This window comes from Chiloscyllium plagiosum, unplaced genomic scaffold, assembly GCF_037043375.1.
Source record: "Chiloscyllium plagiosum isolate Xiang-an unplaced genomic scaffold, Cpla_swu_hap1 HiC_scaffold_33, whole genome shotgun sequence".
Lineage (NCBI taxonomy): Eukaryota > Metazoa > Chordata > Chondrichthyes > Orectolobiformes > Hemiscylliidae > Chiloscyllium > Chiloscyllium plagiosum.
This window is the reverse complement of record NW_028270171.1, coordinates 25,448,334-25,468,752: the sequence shown is the minus strand read 5'-3', so window position 1 is coordinate 25,468,752 and position 20,419 is coordinate 25,448,334. Positions and strand designations below refer to the sequence as shown.

Here is a 20,419-nt window from a genome sequence, read left to right as displayed (position 1 = left end):
CTTTAAAATCTCTTTCACATAACAAGGAAACCTTTGTTTGAGTATACCTGAGCATACTGGCCTCAGCATGCTTTGCTGACTGAAGATAACCAGTAAACTGACATGGGGAACTGTGGCGATAGAGGTACAAAGCTGCTCATTACTTGAGGTCTTCTTTCATTAGTACATTGACATCATGCTCTGGAAAACCAGGCACCACACTATCAATGCCATTCAAAGCTGGCCAACAAGAAACATAACTGTTCACTAAGTTGGTCTCTTTGATGAGAGCTTGTCCACTGGTGAGGGGTTTTTTTAAGTGAAGAGAGGTTGAGACAGAGGTGCAGAGCGGTCTGTTCCAAGCCAAGTGTGGCTTTGGAGTGTTTTTTTTAAAGGTCGGAACAATCAAAGCAGCTTGAATGGATGGAGTCAGGCTGCCACAGAACCGGGTTTTAGTTTAGCTTTCAGTAGTTGTTGGGGCTTTGATGCTGACTGGGAAAGCTTTACGTTTCTGTTATAGGTAAAAGCTTGCTCGGGTTCCCTGCCTGCTGCCGGAATCACATGTGAGACAATCGATTTTACTGACTTTGCTTTTGCAAAGATGTGTTTATGGGATGTTACTATATTGGAGCAGGTGCTGTCAGTAGTTGAGTTATATATTATTCTGTTAAGTTTACTATCAAAGTTAAAGTTATAATGTAAACAATCAAATTCAATATGGAGCACAGCACCTTACACCTGCATTTAAACAAGTTAAAAGTCAGGGTCTAGACTATCTTCTTGATATATTTGAAGGGGGTTTGGTCTGGCCCATAACATGAGATGCTGTGTAAATTGAGCCAATATGCCTTGCATTTAGGTGATCTCATTGAAGCATCCAAGATTCTGAAGGGTAGACGCTGACAGATTGTTTTTGCTGGTCTGAGAATTTTAAACATGGAGGCACAGACCAAGGATAATATAATTATTTAGGACTGGGGTGAAGAGAAATTACTTCAAAAGAATTTTGTAATGCTTTCTATTTCTTTACTCTAGATAGTTGTGGGTACATCAATGAATATATTTAAGGAAGCGGTAGACAAATATCTGATCTCTCAGAAAAGTAAGGAATTTGGGGAGTGGACAGAAGTGTAGAGTTTAAGTCATGATCACAATTAAGGTCAACCATGATCCTATTAAATGGAGAAACAGGCTCAGTGGGCCATATGGATTACATCTGCTCCTTTTCTTACGTTCTTGATTAAATGTTAAATAGTACGATCCCTTTTCCTCTTATACGGACGCTGCAGTCTGATGCTGTCTCTTGCCACTGTTATTTGTGATATACATAAATGACTTAGAGGAAGGTGTAGGTTGCCTCATTAGCAAGTTTGCAGATGACACTAAGATTGGTGGAGGAGCAGATAGTGAAGAGTACTGTTGGAGAAAATAGCAGAATACAGTTAGATTGGGGAGTTGGGCAGAGAAATGGCAGGTGGAGTTCAATCCAGACAAATGTGAGGTGATGCATTTTGGGAGATGCAATTCAAGAGCAAACTATACAGTAAATGGAAAAGTCCTGGGGAAAATTGGTGTACAGAGAGATCTGGGTGTTTAGGCTCATTGTTCCCTGAAGGTGTCAATGCAGATCAGTAGAGTGATCAAGAAGGCATATGGTGTGGTTTCCTTCATTGGATGGGGTATTGAGTACAAGAGTTGGCAGGTCATGTTACAGTTGTATAAGACTTTGGTTCGGCCACTTTTGGAATACTGTGTACAGTTCTGGTCTCCACATTACAAAAAGGATGTGGATGCTTTAGAAAAGATGTAGAGAAGGTTCACCAGGATGTTGCCTGGTGTGGAGGGTGCTAGTTGTGACGTGAGGTTGAGTAGATTAGGATTATTTTCAATGGAAAGGAGGATTTTGAGGGGAGACCTGATTGAGCTCTCCAAAATCATGAGAAGTGTAGACAGGGTGGATAGCAAGAAACGTTTCCCAGAGTGGAGGACTCAATTTCTAGGGGCCATGAGTTCAAAGTGAGAGGGGAAAAATTTAGGGGAGATATACAGGGAAAGTTCTTCATGCAGAGGATGGTGGGTGCCTGGAATGCGTTAGTGGTGGGGACAGGAACGATAGTGTAATTCAAGATGTATCTAGACAGATACATGAATGGGCAGGGAGCTTAGGGATACAGATCCGAAGAAAATAGGTGACAGATTTAGAGCGAGGATCTGTTCAGTTTGGAGGGCTGAAGGGCCTGTTCCTGTGCTGTAAGGTTCTTTGTTCAACCTCAGTCCTGCTGCTTAGCAGGAGAGCAAGTTAATACACGTCTGAATTCCATTTTCTAAAACTACAGATTGAGGTTTTGTTTATCCTCCAACTTCCATTCTGCAATGGGTGAGGTAAGGGGATATAACCTTCACTCTGCCAAAATAATGGAGACTGCAAACAAAACAAAACAGAAATTGCTGGAGAGACTCAGCAGGTCTAGTAGCAGCTGCGAAAAGAAAACAGAGTTAACATTTTGAGTCCATTGACCCTTCTTCTGGAGGTTGCACTTCATGTTCTGTCAAGGTATTCAGTACACATTACACTTAAATGAAGCGTCCTGGTTTTAAGCTGGTCACACATTCATAAGACTCACATACATACCACATTCACTGGCAGAGCCTCCGACCAGCTGGAAATATTGTTGTGCAATCTTCAGGTGCTCTCTCTGTGGGAAGTCAAAGAGAAAGACATAGTCATGTGCACTTTTGTGCATAGGCATTTGTCAAACACTAAATCACATTTCCCTAAAGGTCTGGTGATGCTGAACAAAGTTGGCAACATAAAAAACAGATCAGTGCCCTTATAGGTTTCCTCCTTCCTCGCTGTCAGGACAGGCACAATCAAAATCAGCCAAACTGAGCACAGGAGGCCTCTTCAAATCTTTAACACATAGGTGGGTATGAAACAAATCCTCAACCTTTTCTGATTGTCACTGAATTTTTTCTTGATTTGAAATGTTTACAGGGCAAAATAAATCACCCAACATGTTGAAATTACATTTGAACATTGAACAGCGTAAGGAAGAAGCAAGGGAATGGAGGTAAGAGGTCAAGGCCATTCAGGAGTGAAAGCATGAAGCAACGAGTAGTTGAAATCTGGAACACTGCACAAAAGGCTGTGAATGGACAAGAACAACTGGAATTTAGAAGGCTGAAATTGATAAGATTTTTATTATATAAATATATCAAAGGACATTGACTAAAGATGTAAGAATGGAATTTAGATCGGCGATGACGTAACTGAACAGATTCAAGGCTGAATCCTGTTCCTATGCGAAATCTGTTCCACATAGGTGTTTGCTGATATTTACACACCATACTGCTGAAAGTAATCTGAAGAAGTATTACACAAGTTTAGTTCTCATAAATCATTGACTATTCTGTATTGGTTCTCCTCTGGGACCAGCCTAACGAACAGGAGTGAGAGAGAGTGAAAGAGTGAGAGTGAAAGAGAGAGAGAGTGAGTGAGAGTGAGAGAGTGAAAGAGAGTGTGACAGAGTGAGTGAGAGAGTGACAGAGAGAGTGAGAGTGAGTGAGACAGTGAGAGTGAGAGAGTGTGAGCAAGTGAGAGAGAGTGAATGACAGAGTGAGAGACAGACTGAGTGAGAGAGAGAGTGGGAGAGAGTGAGAGAGAGAGGGAGTGAGAGTGGGAGAGAGAGGGAGAATGAGAGAGAATGAGAGAGAGAGAGAGAGAGACAGAGTGAGGGACAGAGTGAGAGTGTGAGAGAGAGTGAGAGAGAAAGAGTGAGAGGGAGTGTGAGTGAAAGTGAGAGCGAGTGAGTGTGTGTGAGAATGAGAGTGAATCAGAGTGAGTGAGAGAGAAAGTGAGAATGAATGAGAGAGTGAGTGAATGCGAGTGTGAGTGAGTGAGCATGAGAGAGAGCGTGAGTGTGAGAGAAAGTGAATGAGTGAAAGAGTGAGAGTGAGAAAGAGTGAGAGTGAATGAGAGAAGACAGTGAGAGAGTGTGAGAGAGTGAGAGTGAATGAGAGAGCAAGTGAGTGAGTGAGAGTAGAAGTGTGTGAGAGTGAGTGAGAGTAAATGAGAGTGAGTGAAAGTGAGAGGAAGAGTGAGAGAGAGAGTGAGAAAAAATGAGAGAGTAAGGAGGCGGGGAGTGAAGTTGAGAGGGGGAGGGGAGAGGAGGGTAGGGGTAAGGGGAAGGAGGGGGGCAGTGGTTTGAAGAGGAGAGGGGGAGAGGAGGGGAGACAGATGAGTGGGGTGGGGGGTGAACGAGAGGGGGAGAGGGAGAGAATGGGAGAGTGTGAGAGGGAGAGAGAGGGGGGATGGGAGAGAGAGATAGGGAGTGAGAGAGAGCAAGAGAGTGAGAAAGAGTGAGAGCGTGAGAAAGAGCGAATGAGTGAGAGAGTGAGAGTGAGAGTGAAAGAGTGAGTGTGAGAAAGAATGAAAAACAGTGAGTGAATGAGAGCCAGAGAGTGAGAGAGAGAGGGTGTGAGTGAGAGTGTGAGAGTGAGAGAGTAAGTGAGTGAGAAAGAGTGAGAGTGAATGAGAGACAGAGAATGAGAGAGAAAGCGTGAGAGTGAATGAGAGACAGAGAATGAGAGAGAAAGAGTGAAAGAGACAGTGAGAGAGAGTGTGAGAGGGAGAGACTGAGAGTGAATGAGAGAGTGAGTGAATGAGAGTGAGAGGGAGAGAGTGAGTTGGGGGAGGGGGTGGGGGCATGAGGTTGAGAAGGGGAAGGGCAGACAGAGGGGAGAGGAGGGCAGGGGTGAGGGGAAGGAGGGTCAATGGGTTGAAGAGAAGAGGTGGGGACGGGGGGGATGAGTGGGGTGGGGGTGAAAGAAGGGGGGGAGAGAGGAAGAGAATGGGAGAGTGTGAGAGGGAGAGTGGGAGAGGGAGAGAGGAGGACGGAGGAGAGGGAGAGAGAAGAGGATGGGAGAGAGGGAGGGAGAGAGTGAGGGAGAGAGAGGGGAGAGAGAGTGAGTGAGGAGGAGGGGGAAGGGGAGAGGGAGGATGGGGTTGAGAGGGGTCGAATGGGGTCAGAGGGGAAGGGGATGGCAGGGGTTGAGGGTGAGGAGGGGGAGGTGGGAAGTTGGGTTGAAGAGGAAAGGGGGGAGAGGAGGGGAGGGGGTGATGGGTGGAGAGAGAGGGAGAGGGAAATGGAGAGAATGGGAGAGTGTGAGATGGAGAGAATGGGAGAGAGAGGGAGTGAGACGGAGGGAAAGAGTGGGAGGGAGAGAGAAGGAGGGAGCAAGAGGGAGGGAGAGAAAGAGAGAGGGAGGATGGGAGGGAGAGGGGGGAGTGAGACAGAGGGATGGAGGGGGGAGAGATGGAAGAGGTTGAGGGTTGGAGGGGTGTGGAGGGGTTGATGTTCTAACTGCTCCAGATCTTAGGTACAGTGGCACAATTTGACAGTCAGAGGATTTCCCAAGCGGAAAGAAAAATTAAACATGGAACACCCTCAGGATGTTGCAAACTTTTCACAGACAATGTTTTGCACCATCAGATGCATTCTATCTTGTAATGGTAGCCAATGTGACAGTGAACAGGAAAATCTCACAAATAGCAAATTTAGATGAACAGCCAGCTAATCTGTTTTTTGGTTTTGGTTAACAGAATAATGTTTACCAGAGCATGCGGAGACTGTTTTGCCACAAAATATTTTATAACTATTTGAACAGAGCTTCAGCTTAATGCCTCATCCAACAGACAAATGCAACACCCCCTCAATCTGCACTCAGGTTAGTTTGGATTCTGGACTCAAGTCTAAGGGTGCAGCCTGAAACCAGGACCTTGTGACTTAAAAACAAGCATGTTATTGTTTATGTTGAGGAGGTGTTATGTGCCAATGTGTGGTAAAGGCCAACTGTGCAGCAATGTACAAAATCATTATCAACACCACACTAATTCCCACAGTTCTTGCTCCCTAACTGAATTGCAGAATATTAATAATGGACTGTGAAAACTCAAACTTGTGGGATTAATTTCTTATGTGACAGTAGCATTAGAAGGCATAGTGACAGATGGACAAGACAACACAGGAACAGAAAGCAACACATCAGCAGCACATGCATATTCACCATGTTAGAGGCCATATTTAAGTGGGAAATATGTTAAGATTGCAAAGAAGCTGGCTTGTATACCACTGTTGATGATCAGTCCAGGGTCACGTGGAGATTTCTCCACAGACAAATGCACAATTTCAGTCTCATCTTAGGATGAGAATATGAAGCATCACAAATCATGAACACAATCCCATGCTTGCTGCACTGATATAATTTATAAAGGCCTCAACTCACCGAACCCTGTTCCTGACCAAGAGCCGCATTCACCACACCTTTCAGGATGTACTCCTAATAGGAGAAAAGAAAGTCAAAGCTGTATATTACATGGTCCATTAATTTGTAAATTCTGCTTGTAATAATGTCCAAGTCTGGCCCAAGGGACAGAAGCAGACTTTCTTTTGCACATGTTCATACATAATATAAATCTATAAATCAAAACACAAAATAGAAGCAAATACACAGCATTTTATAGTTTAAACACACTTGCAGATCATTTATTACTGAAATCTGCAACAACAGAGGCATTAAAACAAAGCAATATTTGATTCTGTACCTTTCTGAAATATTATGGAGAAGGTAATAATAAAACTAAAGACAGAAAATATACTGATTACAGATTAAACTAATTGGTGTCAAAATTTTATTTCATAACCCTCCTGTGGATTTCCTGGGGATGTTTATTACATGAAAGAGTCAGTACAAATACAAATTATTGCTAGTGTAGATGTGATCTCTGCTGGCACACTTCCTTTGCTCTCTTGCTACCTCTGGCAGGTTTGACATAGTACTACAGCAGAGCAATTCTGGTCAAGACACCTCTTGTTGGCAAAATATGTCAGACACAAGATTATAAACGAAAATACAAGTAAAGCAGTCTCTCATTGGGACATGATCTTAAATCCCACATCAGAAGCCATTCAAATGACCATTTTAACCTTTTTGTGAAATTGCTGATAAGAATAGAACATTCAAAAGCACAGAAGCACAACAATTTTATTTCCAAGCATGTATTATTCACACTGGCTGAAAAGCAGAACACTACACGTTACTAAAGCATTGACTTGGGAATGATTTAATCAAGGCTTTTAAGATGAGCAGCACATTTGAGGTAACAGTTTGTCACAAATCAAAAGGTCTGGGAGATCCAGGTCACATTTTTAGTGTAAGCTCAATTTCCAAGAAATGGTGAACCTGTGGAACAGGCCTCCAGCTCACGTGATGAATCCTTCAAGCCAGAGCTGGAACAAGCAATGGTTGGGAAGGAAAACATTTAAACAAATATTAGGTACTGTATAGAATTACCAGGGCCAGAGAGTGAACTCCTGATTTCGTTTCAATCAATAAAGAGAGGGGAGAATGACAGACTAGTCCCAAGTTGGTCTGGAATTTTAATTAGTTCTTTTATGTCTCCAAGGAGGTCACATGAATTTTGGCAGGACGATATACCAGAGGGAGATTTCCTGTTCATCATTCTGAAGATAATTCTGCCTTTCAGCCTGTTCTGCCATTCAATGAAATCATTATTGACCTGTATCTCAATGCTATTTATCTGCCTTTGTTCCATATCCCATTATAACTAATATCTGATTAGTAATCTACCAATGATTATTTTCAAAGTTCAGATTTAACGTGGGCTTTTTTGGAGACTGTACAGAACCCTGCTCACTTTGTGCAAAAACATGCTCCTAATTTCCCTCCAATGTGGTCAACTCTAATATTAAGATTATATCCACTTCTTCTCAATTCCCTCCCCAAAGAAAGACAGATTTGACGACAGAATGTTTTAGGGGCCCTGAGTGACAAGATCCAGACGAGAACTCCAACGAGGTGCATCACAATGTTAAGATCATGCTGCTTTGTCTTTTACACTTGTCACAAATGGCATGGTGAAATTCTTGTCAGCCAGCAACGAGTTGCCAATTGATGGTAATTAAGGTTGGCTAAAGTCCCTGTTGACTGCCCAACTCGCCATATTAATATCTCAGTCGCATCCTTACCAAATTAATTCAACAAACTAGACATCAGGAAAACCAACATGGAAAAAAGGGGCTTAGCAGGTACTCTAAATAGCCTCCATTTTCGACACTGGGCACCACCTCAGGGCATGTTCCATGGGCACCGGCCATGCATACTTCATGCCTATGGATATTGGACAGTACTTCGAAGAACCCTCATATCACATCTCCAAACCACTTGCAGGATGCTTCTGCACTTCAATGCTGCACCTTATGCTATATCAGCAACTCTGCAATGACACTGCACTCAGGGATTTACACCCAAATCATAGACTGAATCAGGTTGCATCCCTCAGCAATTTGCTCGCTGTCATGGTGAAAGACACTTCCAATGACCCCAGATATGAAAGAATAGAGAGGAGGAATTAAGTACCAGCGCCATCACTAAAGAAGTAGTATTAGTCCCCTGACCATGATGCTTTGCATTTTAGGATCCTGAACGAAATAGCTACAGAGATAGTAGATCGAAGGGAGGTGGAACCTGTACAAACTGGATGGGTTATACCTGGGCAGGACCAGGACTGATGTCCTTAGCGGGTACTTGGGGTAGAGTGGCTAGGGAGGGTTTATACTAGTGTGGCACAGGGATGGAAACCAGATGAGTAGTTGCAGAAATTGAGGGTGAGTTAGAAACCAAGGCAAACAGGACTAAGAACAAGAATATGCAGGGAAACTCTGCTGAAAAGAGGAGGGGAGGCATGGTCCTAAAAGAATATTTTGTGTAAGTATTAACCAAAGTGAAGGAATTGATGGAGGATGATCTTAGGGAAGGTTGTCAAACTTCTAAGCCAAGTTGCCATTAAAAAGGAAGAGGTGTTGTGCATCTTAAAAAGGATTAAGGTAGCTAAGTCCCCTGGGGAATATCAAGGAAGGCATGAGAACAAATTGCTGGAGCATTGACAGACATCTTTGTGTCCTCTTTGGCCTTGGATGATGTTCCAAAGGACAGGAAAATAACCAGTGTTGTCCCATTCTTTAAGAAGGGTAGCAGGGATTATCTAAGAAATTACAAGCCTGTGAGCCTCATGTTGGTGGTAGGAAAATTGTTGGAAAAGATTCTCAGGGGCAAGATCTATATGCATTTAGAAGCAAATGGACCTATTAGTGACAGACAGCAGGGTTTGTGTGGGGGAGGTTGTGGCTCACTAATTTGATCAAGTTTTTTGAGCAAGTGATGAAGATGATTAATGAGGGAAAAGCGGATGATATTGTCTACATGGGCTTCAGTAAAGCCTTTGACAAGATCCTTCCTGGCAGGCTGGTACCAAAGGTCAAGTCACATCAGAGGTGAGCTGGGAAGATGGACACAGAATTAGCTTAGTCTTAGGAAACAGAGGATAGCAGTGGAAGAATACTTTTCAGAACAGAGGGCTGTGACTAGTGGTGTTCCACAGGGATCAGTGCTGGTATCTTTGTTGTTCATGGTCTATATAAATGATTTGGAGGAAAACATGGCTGGTCTAATTAGTAAGTTTGTGGACAATACAAAGATTGGTAGAGTTGCAGATAGTGAGGAGGATTGTCAGAGGATACAGCAGGATATTTAATAGGAGGCATGGGCAGAAAAATGGCAAATGGAGGTGAATGCACACAATTGTGAAATGATCGGAAAGTCAAGTACAGGTAGAAATTGTACAGTGAATGGAAGAACCCTTAGGGATACTGATATGCAGAGAGATCTGGGTTTGCAGGTCCATGGGTCTCGGAAGGTGGCAGTGCAGGTAGATAAGGTAATAAAAAAAGGCCTATGGCATGCTTGCCTTCATTGGAATGGGCACTGCATATAAGGAAAGGCAAGTTGGACTACAACTTTATAGAACACTAGTTAGGTCACATTTGGAATACTATGTACAGTTCTGATTACCACACTGCCAGAAGGATGTGGATACTTTGGAGAGGGTACAGACAAGGTTTACCAGCATGTTGCCTGGTATGGGGGATTTTAGCTGTGAAGAAAGGTTGGGTTTGTTTTTACTGGAACACAGGAGGTTGAGGGGCAACTTGATAGAAGTTTACAAGATTGTGAATGACATGGATAGAGTGGAGACTATGAGGTTTTTTCCAGGGTGGAGGGGACACAGTTGTGTGGCATGGGGGGGTATGGAGTTTAAAAACACATGTGCAAGGCAAGGTTTTTTTTATATGCAAAAGGTGGTGAGTGTCTGGAATGCACTGTCAGAGGTGGTGGAAGCAGACACAATAGCAGCATTCAAGAAGAACCTGGTCGAATACATGAACAGGAAAGGAATACGGGGACTATAGATCCTCCAAGTGAAGACAGTTTTAGTATGGAAGGGCAAAATGTATTCGCACAGGCTTAGAGGGCTAAAGGACCTGTTCCTGCGCTGCATTGTTCTTTGTTCTAAGTGCATTGCTTGCAATTTTCAAAAATCATTGGATTCTGGAGAAGCATTCTGGAGGACTGTAAAACTGCAAACGTGACACCCCTATATTAAAAAGGGTGGGAGGTAAAAAGCTATCAGCCAATTAGCCAAACATCTATTGTTGGAAAATTATTGGAATCAATTATTAAGGAAATAACAACAGAACATTTGCTAACGGGGAGAAGACTTCACACCAAGTTAAATCCGATCTTCGAGGAACTGCGGAGGCAGGGACATAGTGGTGAAACTGCATCAGAAACAAACATCAATGCAGACAGAAGACTCTGCCAAATGAGAGCTAGTTTACTTCAGGGGATGATATTTTGTGTAGAAACCTCATGGCAACCCTGCAAGGCCAACAGGCATAGTCTATGTGAAGTCAGGTCCAGTGACAGATAAAGTTCAGGTAGGTAAGACATAATAAAATAAGCATTCTTGCCTTGCTTCTTCAGCCAGAGTTATCAGCCTACTACTATTTTTCCATGCTGTTTAGTGCAGATATTAAACCAGGAGGCTTTCATAATTGTCAGCAGATCTCAGTCATTAGTGGGGATAGCCTTCATTCAGGTATTCCCAGCACAGTAATGTGATTCCAGTCCTGGCCTGCTCTCATAAGGGGGAGGAACCAAACAGGCAGAGCACCTGTCATGATTCTTTCTGCTATACTGTGGGCTGTTTTATTGTTTGAATGAGAAAGGGGCAGGTATTGTGGAGGATGAAAGTGGGTGACACAGATATTACGGTCAGCGCAGGTGGGGAGGTGTCCCAAGAAAGTGAGCACACAGCACAGAGGCCATGTAGACTGAGCGATGTCACGGGTTAGGTAAGGACAAGTGAGGAAGATGTTGCAGGAAATAAGAGTGGTATAAGGTGTAATAAGGTATCGGAGAGATTTGAATGACTTATTTTGGTGGAGGGAAGAAGGCATTGACTTCCTTCATATGATGCTGGGCATTCCTCCACATGGTTTCAATCTGAGTGGCAATCTTGGATTAGATTGTCATGGTTTAATACCTGCATTGCTGGTCCTGGAGGAAGAGTGAGCACTTTTGAAGCTCCAAAGTGGAATGCTGATTAACCGTGGTCTGCCATTGTTCAGGATAATTGTCAGTAACCGCCCAGGGTTCAGGAGTGACAGTGCTTGTCTCAGTACACAATGAGATGGCACATGCACCAGAGATACCAGTTAATTCCATATTACCAATGAATGGTAAGTTGTTTTGGGAACAACACACAGTATAATAGCTGAAAGAACTGCGGATGCTGTAAATCTGAGATAAAAACAGAAATTGCTGGAAAAGCTCAGCAGATCTGGCAGCATTTGTGGAGAGAAATGAAAGTTAATATTTCGGGTCAAGTGACTCTTCCTCAGGACTGATTTCTTTCCACAGATGCTGCCAGACTTGCTGAGCTTTTCCAGTAATTACAATTTTTGACCCAGTATAATAAGACTGAAATCAGATATGACACAAGCCATAGCAGCACAATGGCAATTAATGCATCAAGCTGAATCAGACTCAACAAGAAAGCCCATCTGGCCTTGCATTAAGATTCCCTCCAACAAACCCAGTGTGGTTTGCCCTTCAACAAAAAAAAAGCTAAGATTCAGCCTTTTGTATCCATCCTTTTAACATTATTAATTAAATCATTCCTAAAATTTCTATATTCCAAGATTGCATAAATTTGGCTTATACTGCCCATCCTTGTAATTAAGCACACAAAATGCTTGAGAAACTCGGCAGGTCTGGAGGAGAGAGAAAAACATCTGTGGAGAAACACAGTTAACATTTCAAGTCTGATAGAACTGAAAGATGTTGGAAAATTGAGTTTTCTTTACAATTTTGACATTGGTAGAGGCCAGGGCAACAGAAAGGTGAAGTACTGTTCACTGCTGTCTCCTTTACATTGGTGAGACCAAATGCAGACGACAAGACCATAAAATGTAGGAGCAGCAGTAGGTCATTTGGCCCCTCGAGGTTACTCCACCACTCAACAAGATCCTGGCCGACACACATCTGCTTTCCTTTAACACCCGCTTGTCTGTCTCAACCTTAAATATAGACAAGGACTCCGTCCTTACAACTCTCTGTGACAAGGAGACTCTCAACCCACAAAGAAGAAATTCCTCCTTATCTCAGTCTTGAATTGACACCCTTTTATTCTCAGACTATGTCCTCTGATCATAAACTCTCCAATCAAGGGAAACATCCTCTCAGCATTTACCCTGTCAAGCTCCATTAGAACGTATGTGTTTCAACAAGATCACCTCTCATTCTTCAAACTCCAATGAGTAGACTCCCAACCTATTTTGCCTTTGCTCATAAGATAGTCTGTCCATATCAGGTAGCCTTTAGTGAACTCCCCCCGATGAAATTATTATTCATGTAAGGCTAAAACTGCGCAATGTACTCTAGATATGGACTCATCAGCACCTTCTACTTTTGCAGTAGGATTCCCCTACTCTTATACGTCAACCCACTTGAAACAAGAGCCAACATTCCATTTGACTTGCTGATTACCTGTTGCACATGTGTGTTACGAAAACAAACACTGCTGGAGAAACTCAGCAGGTGTGGCAGCATCTGTGGAGAGAAAGCAGAGTCAATGTTTCAGGTCCATTGATCCTTCAGTTGACTCTGTTTTTTCTCCACAGATGCTACCAGACTTGCTGAGTTTCTATAGCAATTTCAGTTTTTGTTTCAGATTTTCTGCATAGACAGATTTGCTTTTCATACCTGTGTGCTAGCTTTCTGTGTTTTTAAGTACCTGAAATGGCTCTCTAGAGGCTGGTATCCGTCACTAAGTCACACCCTTTATTTACATGTGGGGAGTTCTTAACACTGATCCAGCTCCCTCAGACGTACCGCTCATGAGAGAACAGATGTCTGACACTCCTGTTCTTATCTGTCAGTCAGGGCTATGACGATGCTGTCACTTTAAAAGGTTATTTTTATCCTTTTTGAAGAGAGGCTGAAAGGCAAAGGTGCTGAACTAGCTATTGAAGACAACTTGAGTAAATAATTTATTAGGCTTTGGGTTTTTTTTTAAGTTGGAACAATGGAAGCAGCCTGGGTGTGGCCAGCTCTCACAGACCAGGCTTTCTAATTCTTTTAGCTTTAAGCAGCAAAAGCCTTTGGGGTCTCAAAAGAATTGGAGGATTCAGTGAATAATTCCTAGAAGCTATTGTCTCTGAACTTCCTCTTGATATTTTTCTTCACCTGCATTTGAGAACTCCATGTAAAAAACTGTGTCTGAATGTGCCTATTTGCCAAAGGGTTTATGGGATGAAACAGTTGATTCGTCATAGATACTGTATCTATTACTTGGTTAAGTTATTCTAAATTCCTCTTTGTTTGTATTTTAACTACAGTCATGGAGTCATAAAGATATACAGCACAGAAACAGACTTGTCGGCCCAATTTATTAATGCTAACCAGATATCTAGTCCCATGTGCCAGCATTTGGCCCATATCCCTCTAAACCCTTCAATATTCATACACCCAACCAGATACCTTCTAAATGTTGTAATTGTACCACCCTCCACCACTTCCTCTGGTAGCTCATTCCATACATGCACCACCCTCTGTGTGAAAAATTGCTCCTTAGATCTCTTTTAAATCTTTCCCCTCTCACCTTAAATCTATGCCCTCAAGTTTTGAACTCCCCCACCACAGAGAAAAAACCTCATCTATTCACCCTATTTATGCTTTTATAAACCTCTATATGATCACCCCTCAGCACCTGACACTCCAGGGAAAATAGCCCCAGTCTATTCAGCCTCACGCTATAGCTCAATCCTGCAATCCTGGCAACATCCTTATAAATCTTTTCTGAACCCTTTAAAGATTCACTTCTATGATGTTATGAAGGTGTAACAGTGTGCTGTACCTTCAAAAGAGGGCAGGTCTCGGCAAGCACGTTGAGTGCTGGAGAATTTACAAAGTAACATTTGGTTCAGAACAGATAACACTGGCAGAGTTGCTATGAGACAAAAACAAATTTGAATTTGGCCAATCAGTTTAAATTATACCCCAAAAATCCCAAATCCCAATCAAGTTTGAATTTAGTATATTGACAATCTTAAAAGCTAATGACATAATCTAATGCTTTGGGGGGGTATAAGACCGGGGGAAATTGAACAGTTGGGAGAAGAACTGCCAAGCCAGCATCAGTAAACTGCCCAGAGAATAGCTCTCTTAATGGTACCTTTGTCGATCAGTAACCAGTGAAGCAGAATACCCAAGAAGAAGAAAAGAAGACAGGAATACAGAGAAGAACCGAAAGCTGCCTGGTTTTGAGATTAGAAGTTCTGTTCTGTAAATCTGAATTGGGTGTTTTATCGGACTGCTATTATAGAAAGGAAGGTAAAAGATAGGTTTGAGGAATAGTTCTTAACCTCTCAAATTTTCACAGATTACTGCACGGTATAAATCTTTTCTGCGTTGCGGGTTTTAAATTAGCAGAGGAGTTTACCCTGAGTTGTAACAATGAGGTACGACTGCTTGACCTTGTCACAATCTTTACAGTACTCCCACATTTCTTTATGGTGTAGCCTTCTGCAGCTATTCTCCAATTAAATATACTATTTTATTCACCCTTACAAAATGAAATGCACATTTTCTCCAATTTATGCTCCAATTCCCAACTTTTTGACCACTTACTTAACCTATAAATATCTCTTTGTAAACAGTTCACATTCCCTTTACAATTTGCATTTCCACATATTTTTGTGTCTTCTGTATATTTGGCTAAAGAATATTTGTTTCCTTCCTCCAAGTTACAAAAATATACTGTAAACAGTTGTGATCCCAGCACTGATTCCTGTGGATCTCCACTGGTTAGAGGTTGACAACCTGAAAAAGAACCCCTTTATCTCTGGTCCTGTTTCCTTTCCATTAGCGAATTCTCTATCCATGCCAATATCCTACCACAGGCTCTTATCTTATGAATTAACCTTTCTGAGGTACCTTGTTGAATGCCTACTGGAAGTCCAAATCCAGCACATCTATTTGTTCTTTCCTATCCATTCTGATTCAGGCTTCTTCAAAAGACTCTCATAAATTTGACTGGGTGACTGGTATGTGGAACACTGCTGCTGTGTTTGTAGGAATGACCCTGACCTCACAGTTGCTTGCCATTAAACCACCTTCCTCTCATCTAATATTTCTGCCTTGGGTCTGCTACAATGTTCCAACAAAACACAACATAAGAAAACGGAAAAGCATCTCATGCTCCACTTAGGCACTTTACAGCCTCGAGATCTCAATATTGAATTCATAACTTCAGAAACTGACCATATTTTGTGCCTGTTCTCTATTTTTCTTGCATGCTCTCCACCCACTCCCCAGAGGCGTGTCTTGTTTACCTTCCTCTCAAGAGTAAAGACCCAATGTCTTCCTTTCACACTTAAATTTACACTAATTTTACATTTGTCTTTCTCTTTCTCCACCATTAACGACACCTTTATCTTTGGGTCTGGGCCTCTGCTTCTGTCAAAAGTAGAGAAAAGAACAATTTTCCAAAACCTTTCCGTTCCAAAGAAGAGTCATACTAAACTCAAAACATTCAATCTATTTCTCTCTCCACAGATGCTGCCGACTTATTGCATTTCTTCTGCACTCTGTCCTTGTTTCAGCTTTCCAACATTTGTAGTAATTTGATTTTACTCATAATTCATATTATTATGGAAAATTGATGAGGCAAAATGCAGTGCATGTTAAGCTTAATTTAAGATTACCGAAAGTGCTTTAACCGTTTGGTTTACTTCTGCAGTCTGGACTGTGTTATACTGCTTGTCAGACTGCAGGATTAGATAGAACATAGAACATAGAAGAATACAGCGCAGTACAGGCCCTTTGGCCCTCGATGTTGCGCCGATCCAAGCCCACCTAACCAACACTAGCCCACTATCCTCCATATGCCTATCCAATGCCCGCTTAAATGCCCATAAAGAGGGAGAGTCCACCACTGCTACTGGCAGGGCATTCCATGAACTCACGACTCGCTGAGTAAAGAACCTACCCCTAACATCTGTCCTATACCTACCACCCCTTAATTTAAAGCTATGCCCCCTCGTAATAGCTGACTCCATACGTGATGAACAGAAATTGCTTCCAAATAAACATTCCTGATGAAGGGCTCTTCCCCAGCTCCTCAGAAGCTGCCTGACCTGTTGTGCTTTTCCAGCAGCACACTCTTGACTCTGATCTCCAACATCTGTAGTCCTCACTTTCTCCAAATAAACATTGCAATGACTAAGGCTACTGTCTTCTGTCTCTGTCACAAACATCTTTTACTAAGAATCGACTTCATTTCTCTCCCTAACAACAGTCTGATTTAGCCTCAAACTCTGTAACTATGGAATTCTAATTAATGAGGATTTGAGCTTCCGATTCCATTTCTTCTCCATCACCATGACTGCCCACTTCCATAACATCGCGCATTTCTGTCACAATTTCTGCTCATCTGCCACTGAAAACCTCGCCGATGCCTTTGTTACTTCAAGACCAGTCAGTGCTCTGCTGCTGTCAGTGAACTTCCACCATTTACCCTTGAAATTCTTGAAATCAATCAAATCTCTGCTGCTTGTATCCTTACTCATGTAAAGTCTTGTTCACTTAGTGAACATGGGATCACAGAGATATAGTGATTCACAATTCAGCAAGATCTCAGTTTTAAATCTGTATTCTTAAATTCAAATTCCAACCTCCACCTAGACTATAAATTCCCAGAGATTTCTACACTACTTCAATTCTGGCCTCCTGCCCAATTTTCAATGCCACCCATTAACAGCAGTGCCTTCAACTCTGAAATTCACTCCCCAAACCTCTTTTGTTCGCTATCTTTTTTTCCTCCTTTAAATTGCTCCTTGAGGAACACTCAGAGCCATACAACATGGGAACAGAGTCTTCAGTCCAACCAGTCCACGCCAAAAGTAATCCCGAGCTAAACTTGTCCCACCTGTCTTCAACCAATCTTTTATGTGGCTCAGTGGCAAGTTTTGACTAGTCATTTTGTTGTGAACTTCCTTGTGATGTTCTACCATGTTAAATGTACAATACAAATGCAAGTTATTATCAGTTCTGAATTATGGCAGATTTTTTTAAAGTTACTATATCAGTGAAGCATATTTAACTGTATTGGGGGAACATATGAGGCATTTTTTACTATGGTGGAAATGAACAAACATAAAAGTATTCACTTAACATTTCTCCCTCTACTACCATCATGGAAATGTTAATCTCCTTAAAATACATTGTCATTTCAATGCTGGTGTTAAGTAAATAGAGGAAATGCTGAATTACGAATTTGCTCTTCGTGTGCCCACAGTTGATTACTCAATTACTCATGGTGACCAGAGAAAATGGTGAGAAGCTAGGAACTGTGGAGAAGCTGAAAGTTTAAGGAATTGAAAGTTTGCCAGGTGTTAAGAGCTGGAGTTGCATTATTTTGTGTAAATCCAGCACCAAGAGCCTTTTTTACAGTTTGCATTGGGTGGAATTTGATCAAGACAGAAAAGACAAAACCTAAAGGATATATTTTGGTTAATCTGGGTTCTTTTGACTAGTGCCTAATAAAAGACCCTAAAATACTGTGGCAATGTTTTTACAGTTCCTCTCTCAAGAAAGTAGGCATTTGGAAATCAGATTTCATTGAATTCTTAGCTTTTATACACATTATAATTTCATATCTAATTTAAAATATGAACAAAATTGGTATGAACAAAACACTTTTGTTTCACTAACCAAGCACATGACAGCATGACAGATCCTCACTGTTTCTAGCTGTCCAGTCATTGATAATTAGTTGTAAATAGGCTGTACTGCATAAAAACTTACAAAGTCTACTTACCTGAGGAGTTGTTGGCTCCAGGTCCTTGATAAGATTATAGGCCTCCTGTACATCATCTGTAACAAGTTATGAGTATTAGCAAATGAGATAACTACAGATAAATTGGAAAAGCAAAAGGTGGAATAAAATCAGTCATATTAGATGGTCAACTCAAAGACATCAAAATTCAGGTTATACTCTTGGGCCTTAGTTTGAAACAGAAGATTATGGATTCCCTAAATTTCACATATCTGGCCAACTGTTGACCCCAGATGAAGTAAGACACCAGGAGATACATAGAATCTTTGTCCTTACACATCAGCTGATTTTAACATGAAGCCAGGAAAGGGTAAAGTATAATCAGAGTAAGATCTTGATCAGGACTGTGCTACTGAAAACACGTCAGAATACAGCTCTGTCAAAAGAACATGGGGAAGGATTGTTTATTTACCAGCAGCAGTTAAAAATGTAGCAGTTCATTTTTGTCACATTCCTTCATAACTTCACTCACTAACTGTTGATTGACACAACTGTCAAGTTTTAGGTGATAACAGACTAAATATATTACATTAACAATGTCAGGAATGGACAGTTTAGTTACAGAGGCAGAGATACCAAAACAACTCCTTATATCTCAAAAGTTGGCTGCATGAATGAATGTTTTTTTTAAAAAGAAATCAAGTCTGAACTCATTTGGAATCACAGTCAATAATGCCAAAGAAATATTAGGAATTGTTTCTCAACGGGGTTTTTCCAACAAAATAAAATCTTGCTTTAGTCTAGCAACTTCAACATAAAAAGGTGTTAATAGAAACAATGATCAAATAAAATTTGACACCAAGCCACATAAGGGGATAATAAAACAGGCAGTCAAAATGTGTTCAAAGATGTGAGGAGAGGGAATTAAATAAGTGGAAACAATTAGCAAGGGAATTCTAGGGCAGTTCAAAGTACCACTATCAATGGAGGAGTGAATAAATCAGGGTTGCTCAAGAGGCCAGAGTGGAGGAGATACATAGGAAGATTCTGGAGCTTGAAGAGGTTACAGAGAAAGAAGGGGAATATTGTAGAAAATTTTGAAATTGAGACTTTGCTGAACCAGGAGCCGAGGTGTGCCAGTGAGCGCAGGAATAACAGGTCAACAGGGCTTGATGAGAAATAAGAATCTGAGAAATAGGAGCAAGAGTGGCCATTCAGCCCCAAAAGCATGTCCTGGCATCAAACAAGATCATCACTGTTACCCTAGGCCTCAAATCTTCTTTCACACTGGACAGCGAAGAGGGTTACCTCAGATTACAACAGGATCTGGACCAGATGGGCCAATGGGCTGAGAAGTGGCAGATGGAGTTTAATTCAGACAAATGCGAGGTGCTGCAGTTTGGGAAAGCAAATCTTAGCAGGACTTATACACTTAATGGTAAGGTCCTAGAGAGTGTTGCTGAACAAAGAGACCTTGGAGTGCAGGTTCATAGCTCTTTGAAAGTGGAGTCACAGGTCGATAGGATAGTGAAGAAGGCGTTTGGTATGCTTTCCTTTATTGGTCAGAGTATTGAGTACAGGAGTTGGGAGGTCATGTTGCGGCTGTACAGGACATTGGTTAGGCCATTGTTGGAATATTGCATGCAATTCTGGTCTCCTTCCTATCGGAAAGATGTTGTGAAACTAGAAAGGGTTCAGAAAAGATTTATAAGGATGTTCCAGGGTTGGAGGATTTGAGCTATAGGGAGAGGCTGAACAGGCTGAGGCTGTTTTCCTTGGAGCTTCAGAGGCTGAGGGGTGACCTTATAGATGTTTATAAAATTATGAGGGGCATGGATAGGATAAATAGGCAAGGTGTTTTCCCTGGGGTCGGGGAGTTTAGAACTAGAGGGCATAGATTTAGGGTGAGAGGGGAACGATATAAAAGAGACCTAAGGGGGAACATTTTCGCACAGAGTGTGGTGCGTTTATGGAATGAGCTGCCAGTGGAAGTGGTGGAGGCTGGCACAAACGCAACACTTAAGAAACATTTGGATGGGTATATGAATAGGAAGGGTTTGGAAGGATATGGGCCAGGTGCTGGCAGGTGGGATTAGATTGGGTTGGGATATCTGTTGGCATGGATGGGTAGGGCCGAAGGGTCTGTTTCCATGCTGTACATCTTTATGACTGTATGTCAAC

The 20,419-nt window shown here is 41.9% G+C and overlaps 1 protein-coding gene across 3 annotated transcripts in view; it reads right to left on the bottom strand.

Annotated features, from left to right (window-relative positions):
* Positions 1-20,419, bottom strand: part of ift56 (intraflagellar transport 56) — a 90,832-nt gene that overhangs the window by 21,705 nt on the left and 48,708 nt on the right. For all 3 annotated transcript variants that reach the window (XM_043679964.2, XM_087978381.1, XM_043679965.2), the window contains 3 exons: positions 18,281-18,336; positions 6,265-6,318; positions 2,612-2,675 (listed from right to left, as the gene is read on the bottom strand). In XM_043679964.2, coding sequence (XP_043535899.1) covers positions 2,612-2,675; positions 6,265-6,318; positions 18,281-18,336 — 174 coding nt within the window. The remainder of the gene's footprint in view (positions 1-2,611; positions 2,676-6,264; positions 6,319-18,280; positions 18,337-20,419) is intronic.